Source organism: Malaclemys terrapin, chromosome 6 (genome assembly GCF_027887155.1).
Source record: "Malaclemys terrapin pileata isolate rMalTer1 chromosome 6, rMalTer1.hap1, whole genome shotgun sequence".
NCBI classification, from domain to species: domain Eukaryota; kingdom Metazoa; phylum Chordata; order Testudines; family Emydidae; genus Malaclemys; species Malaclemys terrapin.
In genome coordinates, this window is record NC_071510.1 from 100,214,463 (window position 1) to 100,231,472 (window position 17,010).

The 17,010-nt window shown below is 39.4% G+C and overlaps 1 protein-coding gene across 1 annotated transcript; it reads right to left on the reverse strand.

The window, feature by feature from the left end:
- Positions 1–3,344: 3,344 nt before the first annotated feature.
- GZMA (granzyme A) lies at positions 3,345–14,570 on the reverse strand. Its single transcript, XM_054032558.1, has 5 exons — positions 14,486–14,570; positions 13,549–13,687; positions 10,507–10,648; positions 6,639–6,911; positions 3,345–4,257 (listed from the first exon to the last, which is right to left on the reverse strand). The coding sequence occupies exons 1-5, from the start codon at positions 14,568–14,570 to the stop codon at positions 4,096–4,098; spliced, it is 801 nt and encodes a 266-aa protein (XP_053888533.1). The 3' UTR covers positions 3,345–4,095.
- Between the last annotated feature and the right edge of the window lie 2,440 nt (positions 14,571–17,010).

Below are 17,010 nucleotides of genomic sequence, written 5' to 3' on the forward strand. Positions count from 1 at the left end.
AGTATCCAGGCTCGCTAGTGTCTTTGCTGTAAATGCCAACAAGTTTAAACAGCGACAGAGGTATTTAGGTTATTTTTACTATGTGAGTCCTGAGCCACTAGGAATGATGCTGAGTCCAACTGATCTTACCGAAGCCGTCAAACAACATTCAGGTAAAATAATTGCTATCCACCAGAATCAAACTGGCCAAGATTCAAGAAATTGCCCTAGGGAAGGAAGGCTTCATATTTTGTGCATGCTTATCACCTCTCTTCTAGCCCAGCATCTCTCTTAGAACTTTACTTTGCCAGACCCACTCTTTCCTAGTCTTTTGGGTTCTGTTATGCTAGGACAGTGGTCTCAAATTTTTATACTGGCGACCCCTTTCACGTTGCAAGCCTCTGAGTGTGACCCCCCTAATAAATTAAAAACACTGTTTAATATATTTAACACCATTATAAATGCTGGAGGCAAACAGGGTTTGGGGTGACAGCTCACGACCCCCCAGGTAATGACCTCACGACCCTCTGAGGGGTCCTGAACCCCAGTTTGAGAACCCCTGTGCTGGGAGGACCATGAACATTTTCTGACCTTGAAATGGAGAAAGGATGAATCTTTGGTTCTGAGCCAATTGTTGTTTTTAACTGATAAGTTTGGTGTCTCTAATATCCAAAATGAAGGTAAAGAGAAGGAGCAGATTAGAAGAAAAGAAGATGGAGAAAATGCTACAATAAGATGAAAATAAGACAATGACAACAAAACAAAGAGTGAACAGAAAGAACAGAGAAGGAATTAAGGGGAGTTTGTGGGAAGAGAGCAACACAAGATAGAAACAGTCCCAAATGGCAAGTGTCCTTGAATATCAACTACATATTTTCCATTACATTTTACTTTAAATATCTTTATATCTTTTTCTGTCTACTTGGATTTTTAGAATCACTTCCCCACTAACCACCGGCTTTGTGCTGGTAAGAGAAAAAGAAATTGTTCAGACTTTTATTTAATAGAGTACAATTAATTTTATTCCCTCTGCTTAGGCAGAATATTTTGGGTGTAAATTCCAGTCACTGGGCCAAATTCAGCTCTTAGATACCCTGGTGTAATCCCATTTGGCCTGGTATCCTTCTATTCTCTTATTTACCCACTATGTGTGTGTGTGGTTCTTTTTACAGGAAAAAAAGTTAAATAAGTAATAGCAGGAAATATGCTTCCTAACTGAAAGCAGTGGTTAAGCACTAGAATAAATTGCCTAGGGGGTTGTGGAATCTCCATCATTGGGGATTTTTAAGAGCAGGTTGGACAAACACCTATCAGGGATGGTCTAGATAATACTTAGTCCTGCCTTGAGTGCAGGGGACTGGACTAGATGACCTCTCGAGGTCCCTTCCAGTTCTATGATTCTATGCAAAACTATTTTTAGGTGGAAAAATACTGAATACTGAAATACTGACCTGGTGCAATAGAAACACTCATGAAACATTGAACAGATATTTTTTTCTTTGGAACTTTTAGTAAGAAACATGTAGTTTGGGCCCCAGGAATTTAAAGTTCTCTGTTTTCCCCACCCACATCAGATGTTATTGGTATGACAATGCTTTTTTTTTTTTTTTTTAAACTCCAGCAATATGTCAGGTGATGCTATATGCATAGTCTGTTTTGCTATTTTTTTTTATCATCTGCAATGTATAATAGCTCACAAAGAATGCAACAAAATTACTTTTTAATTAAAATCATATGCAATATGTCTCCACCCATTAAATATTCTTTTTCCTCTCATAAATCTGTTAGCTATTTCCTACTGCTGGAGAAAAAACTCTGAAGATATTTATAGAACTGGAAGTGGCTGAATTTATCAGTATGCACATGGCAAAACCTCATTTTGGATCACAATCCTGTTGCTGGAAATGTTGGAAAAGTGGTCTGATCATTTCATGGCTAAGATATCACTGAAATCTAGCCAACTACTGACACTGTAGTTATGAAATAGGACTTCTATATTTTACCAGCTACTATTTATTATACTAATATTTTATCTAGCCAGAGAAATAGTCTATCATTTCATTTGAGGGTTTTATGTAGGTGTGACATTCTGTACCTCCAAGTAGCATCCTGGAACCTCCATATTACCACTGTCATATAATTATGATATGTTTTGTACAAAGTATGCCTTGTGAGGTATCATGTTAAAAGTCATAATCGGTTGAACATTAATATTCTATTGGATCATATGTACTGTTATTGTATGTGAAGTTATGAGGTATTGCTATATATGTTACTGAAATATGTTGTGAGGTTCGGTATACCCACAACCAACCTTTCAGTTGCAACAAAGGCGGGCCCAGACAGTATTAATGGCCCATCAAGAAAACAATCCACTATCCCTGAGGCTCCTTAGAGAAGGCATGTATGCAATGGAGACTGCTTGACAATGGGGACTGACTGACCCCCATGTCACAGCAAGGATCTTTCTAGGAGCTGGAAGAAGGTATGAAAAGAGAGACAGTGACATCATCAATTGGCCTCTCTCCCCCACCATCTCAACAGCAGGAAGAACAGCTGGAAGAAAAAGACTTTGAACTGGGGAAGAGTGGTTCCAGCTGGAACTGTAAGCTGCTTGTACCATCTGACATTGTTTAATTCAAATCTTGCTTAGTCTGTTAAAGTTAGAATTTAGACTGAATTTCTATTTTATTTTTTAGGTAAGCAGCTTTGATCTCTTTGCCTGCTACTTATAATCATTTAAATTCTATTGTTCTATAGCTAATAAATCTGTTTATATTTTATCTAAAACAGTGTGTTTTGGTTGAAGTGCTTGGGGGAATCTAAACTCAGCTTCACAAAGGTGATGCATGTCCACTTTCCTATGAAGAAATGGTGAACTAAGTAATGAACTTACACCGGGCAGGCTTCTGAACAGTGCAAGATGGTACAGTTCAGGGGTGCAAGACTGGGGAGCTGGGGGGCATTGGTTGAAGCCTCCCTATTGATGGTTCATGAGTGGCTGGGAGACCATTAATGTAACTCAGTTGGGTGTGTCCCTGCCTCTGGATGTCTGTGTAAGTGCAGAGGCTTGTAACTTGACATCAGCATCACATGTGAGAGGCAGCCCAGGTTGGTGTGTTTGGAGGGCTCAGCACTCCCACAGTCTAGGTTGCACCCTGCAAACTCCATCACAATAGAGTTTTCAGCTAAATGTTTAACATAATGTATGTTATAAACAAGTATATACCCTGATTGGGTTTGCAAATAGTTTACATGTTCAAAACTGCACATAGTATTTTTACTGCAAGAGACAGGGTATTCCAGATAAATTGCATATTTCAAGCCACAAACTTTATTGCCTTTTCTTTATTAAATGCAAAATATTATAATGTAATGAAATGGTTGAAGTTTTGAAATACATAGAAGTTAGGAAATTCAAAATCATTAGATTTCACAGTCAAATAAACTTCCCTACAAAGTATGCCGTCTTTGAAACTCCATGTCCTCAGGCTGACAGAGGGCCTTCAGAAGGTGGGGGGCAAAAATAAATCATGTGATTTTCAGAGGCAGGAGAGGCATCAACAGTATTTCCAGGATTCTGGGATTATTCCTAGCATCTCAGTGACTCTCTAGAATTTTCACGGAAATCCAGATATAGATATGTGTAGTTATTCTCAATATGCAATTAGGACCAAATTCTATTAAGTTCAGTGAGAGTCGGATTGGCCCTTGAGCTGAAATGCTCATTATCTATGCAGAGATCTAGTAAATGTGCTTTGTAAGGGTGAAGTAATACTCCTCTCCTTAGCCATTAAGCACCTGTGTAGCCCCTCTGTGGCTGAGACTACAGGGCATATACTGTTATAGGAGAATGCTATGCTCACATTGTGCTGGGGTTAAGGTAATTTCTGTGCTGAAATCACATATATAAAATATGTGCCCCAAAGTGAATTCTAATGGGAAAGTTACAAGCCATTGAAGGGGTTTATAGTGAAATTACTACTTCAACCATAGTATGTACATGACGCTACTGCATAATACTCTGATCATACTGACTGCATCATTCAAAAATAAATTTTGTTACAAATAAATGTATATCAAAGCAACAGAAAATCTGTCAGTGACTGACTCACTCTATAAGTCACCCCCTATGGTTTTCTTTATCCAGAGAAGATGTATCTTTGTAAGACGTGCGTAGACACCAGGGCCTTGAACAACACCGCACTTGTTTGGCATGCCAAAGGAGGTGATGCCTTTCAATTCACCATTACATATCAAAGGACCACCAGAATCCCCCTAAAGAAGAGGAAGACAAACTTGACATCAGAATTTACAAAGGTTTGAAAACACACTGCTAATTAAACTGGTGCGTGCGTGCGTGTAGACAAGGTCTGAGGAAAGTTTTCAGAAATGAATTCTTACTTCTATTGATCCTTCCTAAGAATATGTGTTCTGTTTTTTAAAAAAGAAAAGGTTTGAATCTGATCCATTCAGTTGTGAATTAAATAGAGAATAAATCTAATTTAGTAGTAATGAACATGTCCTTTTTTAATAATCTGAAATAAACTGGAAACTTTGTCCTTGAATGCAGAAAGTTTCTGGAAATAATTAGTAAATCTAATCGAAAAGTAAAACTTCTATGTTGGTTGGAAAATTAATCATTTAGTAATGTACTCATTGGGATGTGTATAAAACAGGTAGTACAGTGTGTTAACCCTTTTATTGCTGGACAGAGAGGCTTCTATGACACTGGAGAATTGGACAAAAACATTTGAAATCATCAATAAGTCAAGCCATAATATATTAGACAAATTTGCCAAGAGGTGTGATTTCCCCCCATGCCCCCAGTGGATGGAATATTCTGCAACAGACAAGAGTTAACCCTTTGTCTTTTTCTCCTCTTTCTCCTCATTTAGATTATAAGTAAAGTGGATTTGAACATCTATGTTAGGAATTTTGATAATGCCCATCAAAGTAGTATCTCCTCTCCTGACCCTTCAAGCCCTCATTGGCACTACTCATGTGGTTAAAGTTATACATTTCTAAAGTATATTCAGGATCAGAGACTAAGTGGTCATAAACTAAATCAGACTTTGTTAAATCCTGAAAATGCATTACATAAACTAAGATCAATTTAGTGTATAAATATGATATACATTTTTTAGACTGTCTCAGATATTTTTAGAACAGCAGCCTTGGATCATTCCTGATGGCAGACTGTATGAGAGAAAGATGCAGGACATGAAATGAAGGAATGGGTGTGACTTGTTAGTGCATTGTAAGTATAAGCCATTATTTCTGGATAGGCTGGGCAACCTCCTTTTTGAATCCACCAAATGCACTTCAGTGTTCCTTTACTGTATCAGAAATGAAATAATACAAGGCCATGAAATGACTCATGAGAAATATAAACAGGACTTGGGTCTTGACTCTGCTTCCATTGAAGTCAATGGGAGTTACACAAATGACTTTAATAACAGCAGAATCAGACGATTGTGGCCTCATCTTGTAAGGTCTTGAGCAACTTTTGTAGAGTGTTTTTTGAGTGCCCTCAACTCTTCAGAGGAGGGTACTCACTGCTCCACAGGACTGGCCTAGGAACTTCAATGTAAACTTGTACTTATTTTCTCTTGGAGTGCAAGTATATTAAGTTCTTAATTATTAAATGAGTGTCTCTGCATTAAATTTTATGGTACCCCATTGCTTTTACTACTATAAGCTGTAAGGCTAGTCGTGAGCTACTGGGGTAGGGTCTGCAGTGGGTACTTATTTATTACCTGCCAGAGAATGTGAGTACTAATGTTTTTGTAAAAGTCCACTCCTTGATGGATGATTCCACTTATAGCAAAAAACATGATATAATATTTAACCTGACCAATTAAATATTTAAACATTTTAAAAATATGGCTGTTTATGTATAGCTATCACCACTTGATATGGCTGAAATTAGTTTTATCACTTGACTTATATACATATGAAATGCATTAGATCATGTAAAGCCTGTTCCAAAGCTCAATGGAGTCAATGGGAGTCTTTCCATTGATTTCAGTGGCTTTTAGAATAGGCCCATGTAGCTTAATCTGAATTACCATTGTAAAGACTGGACATTTCCACTGCTCTTTTTCCACTAAAGACCATTTAACTGCAGAAAAGGAAAAATATTTTCCCTGCTCAGAAAAGCATAAAAGTCCAGTGGCCCTCAAGATAGTTTACAAATCATAAGCTTTGATTTTAAGTCTTAGGAAATCAGATCAACACAATCCTTTATAAATCTCAGACATACAAAGGGCTTGTCTACATTACCCGCTGGATCGACGGGCAGCGATTGATCCAGCGGGGGTCGCGTCTAGTCTAGATGCGATAAATCAACCATTGAGCGTTCTCCCATCGACTCCAGTACTCCACCAGGGCGAGAGGCACAGGCGGAGTCGACGGGAGAGCATCAGCCATCGATTTACTGCAGTGAAGAGACAGCAGTAAGTAGATCTAAGTATGTCGACTTCAGCTACGTTATTCACGTAGCTGAAGTTGCGTAACTTAGATTGATCCCCCCTACTGTAGACACTTGTTTTGCAGCTGAACTAAAGACCTGAGCACTCTGATGGGTCATCATACCCATTGTTCTACATTTTATTTTTAAGAGCCTTTAAATGGATACAACCAGCATATCTACTTACAAAACATGAGTCTTTTCCTCCTTTCTTATCGCCAGCACACACCATGTTCATTGTTATCATGGGTTGATAATTATAGTGATTCTGATCATTGCAGGTTTTTCTGTCGATGATGGTGATATTGACTTCCCTCAGGATATCAGAAGGTTTACGGTCTCCATTCTTAATTATTCCCCATCCTGCTACTTGGCACTTTGTTCCTGGTTTGGGATCAGTGTCTGTGTTAGGTAGCTTAATGGTTTTCACAGCTTTATTAATTTTTGCTCTCTGTTGAAGCTATTGGATAAGAAGAAGACATGGTTATTGCAGGGGGAGCTGGTAGTAACCCGTATCTTTAAGTTCCTCAATACTCTCCATTATGATTATGAAGTATTTTTGTGACCTTTTCTTCAAGAAGCTCTCATACCTTTGGTATTCAGCAGAAGAATACTCTTGAGCTAGGGAAATGCCTTTCATTTGCCCCATGAAACTTCATTCAGCTTTCCATAAGATACTATGGAAAATCATAATTTTTCTTCTCTGGCTTATGGTCTTCAGAAATGTTTTTGGCAACTTGCCAAAATAACTGAACACAGGAACATTCCAAAGTGCTGGGCTTATGCCTCTCTGGCTGGCCTAAATTTCCCATGATGCATCATGGCCAAGGACTCCCATGATGCACCTTCTTCTGATACCAAAATGGGAGAAAGTGATACATTATGGGAGATGGAAGTAGAAATTACCACATCCGATGTGGAAGTCAAACTCAAACAGCTTAATTGGATTAAACTGGGGGTCCTGGATCATCTCCATCCAAGAATATTAAAGGAACTGGCACATGGAATTGCAAGCCTAACAGCAAGGATTTTTAATGAATTTGTAAACTTGGGGGTTGTACCCTATGACTGGAGAATTACTACTATAGTCCCTATTTTTAAGAAAGAGAAAAAAAGTGATCTGGGAAACTACAGGCCTGTTAGTTTGACCTCAACTATATGCAAGGTCTTGGAACAAATTTAGAAAGAGAAAGTCATTAAGGACATAGAAGTAAATGGTAATTGGGATAAATTACAACATGGTTTTACAAAAGGTAGATCTTGGCAGACCAACCTGATCTCCATCTTTGAGAAGATAACTGATTTTTTAGACAAAGGAAATGCAGTAGATCTAATCTACCTGAATTTCAGTAAGACATTTGATACAGTTCTACATGGGAAATTATTAGTTAAATTGGAGACTATGGGGCTTAATATGGAAATTGAAAGGTGCATAAGGAACTGGTTAAAGGGGAGACAACAATGGGTCATACTGAAAGGTGAACTGTCAGGCTGGAGGGAGGTTACTAGTGGAGTTCCTCTGGTATTGGTCTTGTAACCAATCTTATTTTATATTTTTATTAATGACCTTGGCACAAAAAGTGGGAGTGCGTTAATAAAATTTACAGATGACAGAAAGTTGGAAAGTATTGCCAATATGGAGGAGTACCAGAATATCATACAAGAAGATCTGGATGACCTGGAAAACTGGAGTAATAGAAATGGGATGAAATTTCAATAATGCAAAGTGCAAGGCCATGCGCTTAGGGACTAACAACAAGAATTTTTGCTATGAAAAAGGCTAATTCAGTCTTAGGATGCATCAGGCAAGGTATTTCCAGTAGAGACAGGGAGTGTTAGTACCATTATAAAAGGCACTGGTGAGATCTCATCTGGAATACTGTGTGCAATTGTGGTTTAAGAAAGATTAATTCATACTGGAACAGGCACAGAGAAGGGCTACTACGGATGATCTGAGGAATGGAAAACCTATCTTATGAGAGGAGACTCAAAGAGCTTGGCTTGTTTAGCCTAACCAAAAGAACGCTGAGGGGAGATATGATTGCTCTCTATAAATACATCAGAGAGATAAATACCGGGGCGGGGGGAGGAGTTATGTAAGTGACACGCTAATGTTGACACAAGAACAAATGGATATAAACTGGCCATCGACAAGTTTGGACTTGAAGTTAGATGAAGGTTTCTAACCATTAGAGGAATGAAATTCTGGAACAACCTTCCAAGGGTAGTACTGGAGGCAAAAAAGCTAACAAGCTACCAGTTATCTTGATAAGCTTTTGGAGGAGATGGTATAATGAGACTGCCTGCAATGGCATGTAGCCAATATCTCCACTGTCTGGACACTAGATGGGGAGGGAGCTGAGTTACTACAGAGAATTTTTTTTTCCTTCAGGTATCTGGCTGGTAGGTCTTGCCCACATACTCAGGGGCTAATTGATCACCATATTTGGAGTGGGGAAGGAATTTTCCCCGGGTCAGATTGACAGAGACCGTGGGGTTTTTTTTTACCTTCCTCTGCAGCATAGGACATGGATCACTTGTGGGTTTAAACTGGTGTAAATGGTGGATTCTCTGAAGTCTTTAAATCATGACCTGAGACTTCAGTAACTCAGCCAGAGATTAGGGGTCTATTACTGGAGTGGGTGGACAAGGTTCTGTGGCCTGCAATGTGCGGGAGGCAAGACTAGATGATCATGATGGTTCCTTCTGGTCTTAAAGTCTATGAGTATATCAGAGAGCTATCGGAGACCTAGTCCCATAGAGGAGAATGGGAGCATAAAGCCCCTGAACTGAAACTCCCATGAGGGACCACAATGCTATTCTGAATAGCAATATTTTGTTTTTTTGGCTGAAAATTTTGCCAAAAAATTGAAAATTTTCATAGCAAATGCAGAGTAAAACAAGCAGACGAAAAAAGTTTTTGTTGAAATTTTCCATGGAACCACCCGCCCACTCTATTTTCCAACCAGCTCTACCTAGGTGATGTCAGAGCAGCTGACAGGGGGAGGGGGAAAAAAACCCTGGGCTGGGCTCAGTTCCCATTCCATGGCCCTGGCCCTAGCACATGGCCCCAGTGACTCATTCCCCCACCCAGAGGGGTACATGGAGCTGGGGCTCCCCTATCTCCCAAGAGTGGGACAGAAGAGAGAGAATTAGGCCAGTCCTGGTGATGGCTCCATAGACTCAGCACATGTCCTCAGTTGCTCACTGCCCCCCTCTGGAATAGTAGCCTTTCCTTTAGCCAGCTGAGGTTGTTAGTCCTGTAGCTCATGTGGTAGCAATCTATACTACAGAGCTCAAGATTCAGGGGTTTAACCCTACTGTTGCATGATAGAGGGTCTTTTGTAGCTGAATAGAACACAACATACTTTTGTTTTTTTCCTTTTAAAAAACCTAGGAAACTATAGATACCCCCTCCCCACCACCCCACCCCCCAAAAAAACCTACATTAAAATAATGTTATTTAGATTGCAAAGTCAAGTGCTTGAAATTTAGGAAATGGCAGATTTACAGTTGCTCCTGAATTTCATTATCAGATTGTCTTTAATTATATGGTGATATATTATTTTTTTTCCACTGGACCCCTGCCTCATTCAAGGGAAGGGTGCACTGTCGGGCAGCTGTAAGTTGAGCTTTTCCTAATTTCCTAAATAACATTCTTTTAATGGATTTAAAAAAAAATCTAATGTATAGATTGAGAGAAGTAAAAATATTAAATGGAGTCAGATATTTGGCTAACAACACTCCCTGTAACGTTAGATTATGCAATACTTTGCACAATATCTATTTAACATATTCAGATGTCATGTATAGGATATTATGTGCACAAAAATATTTTCTACCGGCAGTGCTCCTTATAAGAAGTCAGAAGTCTGTACAGGAAGTTTGGGAAAGTATAAAATGACAAATGAGTGTATGAATAACAAAGTCAGAAATATTATATAACTAAAGATTTTTGTCTGGAGTCTTTCTAAGGCAGGGGGCATGGCATCAAATATCCATACAGGAAAGAAAGTTGCATATTCTTAAAATTATGTTTAATAAAAATTACATACCTGCAGAAGCATAATGTCATTTTCTTTTGTCTGATTATTAAAGCATGGGAAGCTAATTGGTCTTGCAATCTTAAAAATCTGTTTTTCTTTCTCTTTCTTTGAAAGTGAATGAGCTCCAAGAACAACTGTGCTTCTTCTATCACTGAAAAGAACAACATAGTTAACTATATTAATCATAAAAAACTATACATGTGTTCAGTAGTGTTCATTTTCAGTAGGTACTATACTCTCTTGCTGATAAATACACTGCTGTAAGTTAAATAATAAGAAACAGCACATTGTTATTAATAATTCATAATTATAAATAATTAAATGAGCTAAAATCATACAGCCATATCTGTACTTATACGAATTTCACAGGCTCTTGGAGAGGTTTCAGATCTCGGGATGCAAACCTGCCCCTACAGTTTTGGTTCTGGGATTGATACAAAAGTGGAAGAGATCTATTTTCTAGGTTCAGTTTGGATGCATCAGAAATTTGATGAGGACAGCTATTCTGGGAACAGAAATCTTATAAAAACTGACCTTTATGTGATTTCTGCCATTTTGGGCTGAAATTTCATGAGAACAACTAATGAAATCTGTAAAAAGCGACAAAGAGTCCTGTGGCACCTTATAGACTAACAGATGTATTGGAGCATAAGCTTTCGTGGGTGAATACCCACTTCGTCAGATGCATGTGATGAAATCTGGATGCTGTTTGAGCTGAAATCAAATCTGAACAGTATCATTGCTTTGACCTTGAACCTGAATCCCAAACCTTTGAAATATTTCCGATCAGGATCTCAACACTATCTCCTCATCCCACTTCTAATTCAGCTGAATTGCCTCCCCTTAAGTGTCCTGCCTCCTCACAGACTCACCAGACAATGGAAGTGTTGCTTACTGATCTGTGCTTGCTAGGGGTTCCTTGAATGGATGCCTAGGATTCTATTCTCTTCTTGGCCAATCAAGGACCAGTTTTATATCAGACCATGCCACTAATTGCTCCAGTGACTCTAAGGTACACTGTGATTGCATGGGAGGAAGTTGCACATGCATTTAAGTTTAGCAGGGCTATAGGATTGGAGGACATTCAACCTCTCTTCCAGTCTCAGCAAGATTTGCCCTTCCACCCATTCATGCACTGGGGGCAAGGTTATGGGGAAATGTTTCTTAGGACATTATATTGGTGTTTAATTGCTGACTGAACTTTATGCTGGCTAGCTATTGCATTTTCTCTTTGTTCAGGTCAAGCCAGAATTGCTTTCTGTTTTCTATATGTTCTTGTATACTAATATTGTAACTGCAGGACCCGATGTAGTCTTTATAAGGAGCTAAATATATTCACCTGTTTGGGCTGTGACAGTAGGAATTAATCTCTCTCTCTCTCTCTCTCTCTCTCTCTGAATTGTGGGATCCAAACTTCATTGGGATTGAAAGACTTGCCAGGAGAGACTATGTGGGGTCTGGTTCAGTGAGAGCTCTGACCCTCTTGATGGGGGTAAAAGGTGGGACTTGTGTTTTAAATTTCATATCCATGCCTGGGTTGGCCAGATAGACTATTTGGATAGGTAGCCTGTCAGTCAGAAGAAAGGTTGGCTCACAAGCTAAATTATTAAGGCCACCCGAGCCAGAGGCGGCAGGTTTGTATAATTTTTGGTGGTGCCCAGCATGGGTCCAAGTCCCACCTGCCCCGACACCTGCCTAAAGTTCTGGGAGGGAGTTTGGGTGCGGGAGGGGTGTAGGCTCTGGGAGGGAGTTTGGGTGCGGGCTGTGGACTGGGCCAGGGGGTTGGAGTGTGGGAGAAGGTGAAGGGTGTGACACTTACATCGGTCAGCTCCCAAAAGCGACCCGCACACCCCTCTGGCAGCGGCTCCTAGACTGGGGCCGGGGGGGTCTCCACACAGCGCTGCCCTCAGGCACTGTCCCCATAGCTCCCATTGGCCACAGTTCCAATGGGAACTGCGGAGTCAGCGCTTGGGGTGGGGGCAGTGCACGGAAACCCCCCCCCCCCCCCCCCGAGGCCGTAGGACCATTCTGGCCACTTCCGGGAGTGGCGCAGAGTGAGGCCAGGCAAAAAGCTGCTTTAGTCCTGCTGTGCTGCTGGTGGTGGCGGCAGTGGCTGGAGGCCCCCAGACCCTTTTAAACACCCCAGAGGTGGCAGGCGGGGCCGAGAGATGCTCTGGGGGAGGCACGTGGGGGTGGCAGGTGGAGCCGGGGGAGAGACCTGGCCCCGAACATTGGTGAAGCTGGGCCTCCAGGCCCTGAATAATTCTGGAGCATGGGCACCATGGGCCCATACAATTCACCACCCCAACCCTAGCTGCAAAGAGTTTGTTCATCCTCACCTTCATTTGTTTATGTTGTTGCTATTTCACAAGTTAATTCATAAAGAAAATAATTTAATTAATAAATATATAAATTAATACATAAATTAAAGAGCTATTTTAGCATATCCTCAGGTAGTGAGCTGCATTCATCTTATACAATGAAATGACACAAATTTCATTCCACTTTTGTGGGCAGCTATTTTGGATTGTTTTGAACTTTGTTCAGCAAAATTGTGATTGACTAAGAAAAGAGTCAATAAGTCTTTCCTTGACTGCTGCTATTCTATGCCTGCGTCCAAATAGTAGTTAACAAAATATCTCTGTGTGTAGATTGAAGGTTAGCACACTTTATTATGGCCTTTGTTATTCACGAAAGTGTTGAAATGGAGACCACAATTGCTTGGTTGCCAATGTTAAAATGTAATAAGATTATAATCCCAATTACACTAGCTATACAAAATATAAGAGAGAGAAATTTTCACGCTTCAGGAGATACACTACTAATTGCCTGGAGTTGGAAGAAACCCTCACAGACATATTATTGCATAATTATTTATTAGGACAGAATACCAGACTAAATGGAACATTAGCTTTATTTGTTATGGCAATTTCTAAAGCATGTTAGATCTACAGAATCAAGCATTAGCTTTGGTTCATATTGTGTGTTATTTACTTTGCTGTTAAACTAGTAAGAACATTCTATGAGATAGAAATCTTTAGAAGAACTTACATTCTACAATGGGCTGCTGTTAACACCCAATTCTCTTTGATCAAAGCTCCTCCACAATACTCTTTCCCTTTGATTAGAGCCATATATGGTCTTGAATGTGGAGTCACTGCATACCCTCCAATGATATCCACACATGAATCTAAAAATAAAAATAAACCAGGCTGCACACAGTTGGGATAGTATATAATGTAAAATAATTCCATTCATAGAGAAAGGGTTAGAGTAATTATACAATATAATGCATATAAATATACACACAGACTTACAGTGCTGGATGTAGCTGTATTAGGGGTGGGATTTTTAAAATGGGTCTGTGTTGGTCTAAATCTGCTTCCATTGAGTTCAATGGGAAGAGCGTTAGGCCAACCCTGATTTTGAAAATCCCACCCTAAAATACTAATGGTCTTGTGGAGCGTTACTTGCTTGACCTGCAATTGTTTCCATTGCTAGGTTCATCAGCTTTCATTATGCCAAAGAACCCTGGATCTGACACTGTCTAAACATTATGCAGTATATTTATAAGTATACTCTGAAAAAGTGGGTACACAATTCACTACATAATCAGATAAAGCGTTAAATGAACAATATTTTTTCAAAAAAGGTTGGAAATGACGTGATTTATGCCAATTACAGCATCATTTCTGATGGAATTTTCTGACTCCTGGATAGATATACATCTTTTGAGAAGGGGAACCAGGCCAAGGTTAATATAACTCTTCTAGACTCCAGTTGTCTCCCCTCTCTGCAGGTTGAGTTAAGATTTTCCCTTCATATATTATTTTTAGATTTGTCATAAGACCTAACTTTTACAATCTATGGAAAATAAATAAAAATGTTTTCTCTCTCTTATTTACTGATAACTTCATTATTTTAATATATCTAGCTACATCTTGCTCTACACACATCATGAATTACAATGGATAAAAGCAGCACTTACCTCCGGGAATTACCAGGAGAATAATGGTAGCAGAAGCAGACAAAGTGAAGAGAAGCCCCATTATTGCTGCAGTGTGTTCTTGCATAATAAATGCCTAATATATATTGAAAATGAAAAGGATGTGGGTTTTTTTTCCTCTGAAGGACATCTGACATTCTGTAATTGTGAAACAAGATAAAAACCACAATATAACTTCTATGATGTCTTGAGGAAGGTGTAATTTCTAGGCATAGCACCTGCATCATGTAATTGATGAGGTCTGAAGCTAGGAGCCCCTGAATAGGGCTGGCCAGAAAAAAAAATGTAGAATTCAACAAATTGGCATTTGCTGACAAAAAATGTTTGGTTAAAAAATTTCTGACCACCTCTACCTCTGAGGTCAAATTCCAGGCCTAAAATTAGCTCACTGTGTGTCCTTGGGCGAGTCACTTAACCTTGCAAACCACTGAATATCAGTTTCCTCATGTTTAAAATACCTCACTAAAGTGCAGTATGCTAGTGAGCTTAGACTTGCTCATTTCTTGAAAATGTAACGTGCTAACTACTATTATTCTGAGACAAGTGTCAGATCTCGTGCAGTATGATCACTCCTGCTGAGGCACAGTACTGCTGGTCTTGAATCAGTGTGGACATGAAGACAGAAAAAGAGACTAAAATGTGTTAGGAAAGTGAGAAGATACAAAGATTAAATATCCAAGGAAACTGCTAAAAAAGTATTTTATTTCATCTGCACCTTATTTAAAGAGGAATGTGCTTAACTGAGAACAGAGGATGTTTAAAAAACTACTGAGTAGGGAAGTGACCATTATTCATGTGCTGCATCTTCATACTAACTAGAATGAGTGAGCAAGATTTTCTTATACTCATTTTTCTGAACTGTTCTGAATGTACATTGTGCCTAAGATTTTGGGTGGTAGGAACAAGAAAAGACCATCCAGCTTTCAGTATACGGCATTTTTTGGTTGATCTTAATCCTACATTTGGTCTTCTTCACACGCTGGCCCTGCCCCTTTACCAAAAGAAATTGAGATGTCTTTTGAACCCTCTTTGTTTCACTTAATTTTTCTGATACCAGTATCTTATTCCATATGTTGCTTATCCTTTCTGCCCAAGTTCTCTATTTGCTCCCCTATTCCTTATTTTTGATGTCTCTTAATTTTTTAAGCTGTTTCCTGTGTGATTTGTTAAATTTGGTGTGGTTACGGGAATTGATTCATGTACAAATATGATATATCTAATACAATTAAAAAACCCAAAGACATTGTAATGAATCTGTGGTCACCTGCATTCAGAGACCACCTTTGCCAAAGCCACATACATCTGACATAGAGAATAAAATGGTAGACACTGTGTTCTAGAAACGTAGGCCCCTTCTACTTGTGCAGAAAGTGAATTTGCCATTAGTTTTTTTCATCAGCATTAAGACATATACTCTTTGCAGGCCAGCCACTTGACTAGATCCATCAGATCAGAAGCCATGGAACACATGAACAATAGTTGTGTCTTTAGAGTCCTATTTGGCAAAGCACTTATGCACCTATGTAATTTTAAGCAGGTGAATAATCCCATTGAAGAAGATAGTTTTGATGAGGGAAAGATATTTCGCGGGAAATAGTTTGATGTGGTGTCTGCCCTTGCATAGCTGCTGATCGGATGTAACAGAAGTGTGCTTTCGTTTAAAGAGTGCTTTACGTATTTGCTCTGAAAGTAAAGCTACCCATACAATTTGAAGTTCCACCTAAAGATAGGCTATAGTGTCAAAGATTTGCTGATATTGAATATACAGATGTGTATATTTTCAAACTGGACCATAGCTAGTAATAAGTCTATATTCTTGCTGTCATAGAAAAACATTTCAGTACTGAAACCTCATTCAGCGGAGTTGTGGTTCTCTAAGCCATTATTAAAAATAAGAGCTACATGGTGTTAGAGCAGTTATATTTCAGTTTCCCTACACTGGTATTTTAAGATCACTGTAGGTTTTCTACATGCTTCGCACTAGGGTCAGACCGTTTGTTTGCAGTGGTTTAAGAGATGACGTGCCCAAGATCAGTGGAAACACAGGTGGTCTGAAATACAGATTCATACCTCTAACTGCTGGGCTTGCTTTAACGGTGCAGTGGTTTTAATGGTTACTGCCACTGACCTTTATTAGCTATTTTGTTCTCATATGATGCTTTTATATTGTAGGAATCCTGAATCTGGATCTTTCCTACACTATCAGATACTTAGGTCGTGAATAAGGCTCTGCCATCCCTGTCTATCCTGGGCTGCTCTTTGCATGGCTTCTGTGTTGTTAAGTCCCATAAGTTTCCCCTCTCTGACTAGTGTTTGCCTTAGGGATTCTTTAGTCACTTTTGTGTGTTCTCCAGCTGCCCAATGCCACACCTGCCATAGAATCATAGAATTGTGGGATCGGAAGGGACCTTGAGAGATCATCTAGTCCAGTCCCCTGCTCTCATGGCAGGACTAAGTATTATCTAGACCATCCCTGACAAGTGTTTGCCTAACCTGCTCTTAAAAAT

Excerpts from the sequence above, each read along its gene's own strand:
- GZMA (XM_054032558.1), bottom strand. The coding sequence starts at position 14,570 with ATGCAAGAACACACTGCAGCAATAATGGGGCTTCTCTTCACTTTGTCT. Across the intron at positions 13,688-14,485 it reads TCTCCTGGTAATTCCCGGAG|ATTCATGTGTGGATATCATT; the intron begins GTAAGTGCTGCT and ends TTTTATTTTTAG. Across the intron at positions 6,912-10,506 it reads ATGACATTATGCTTCTGCAG|CTTCAACAGAGAGCAAAAAT; the intron begins GTATGTAATTTT and ends CTTATCCAATAG.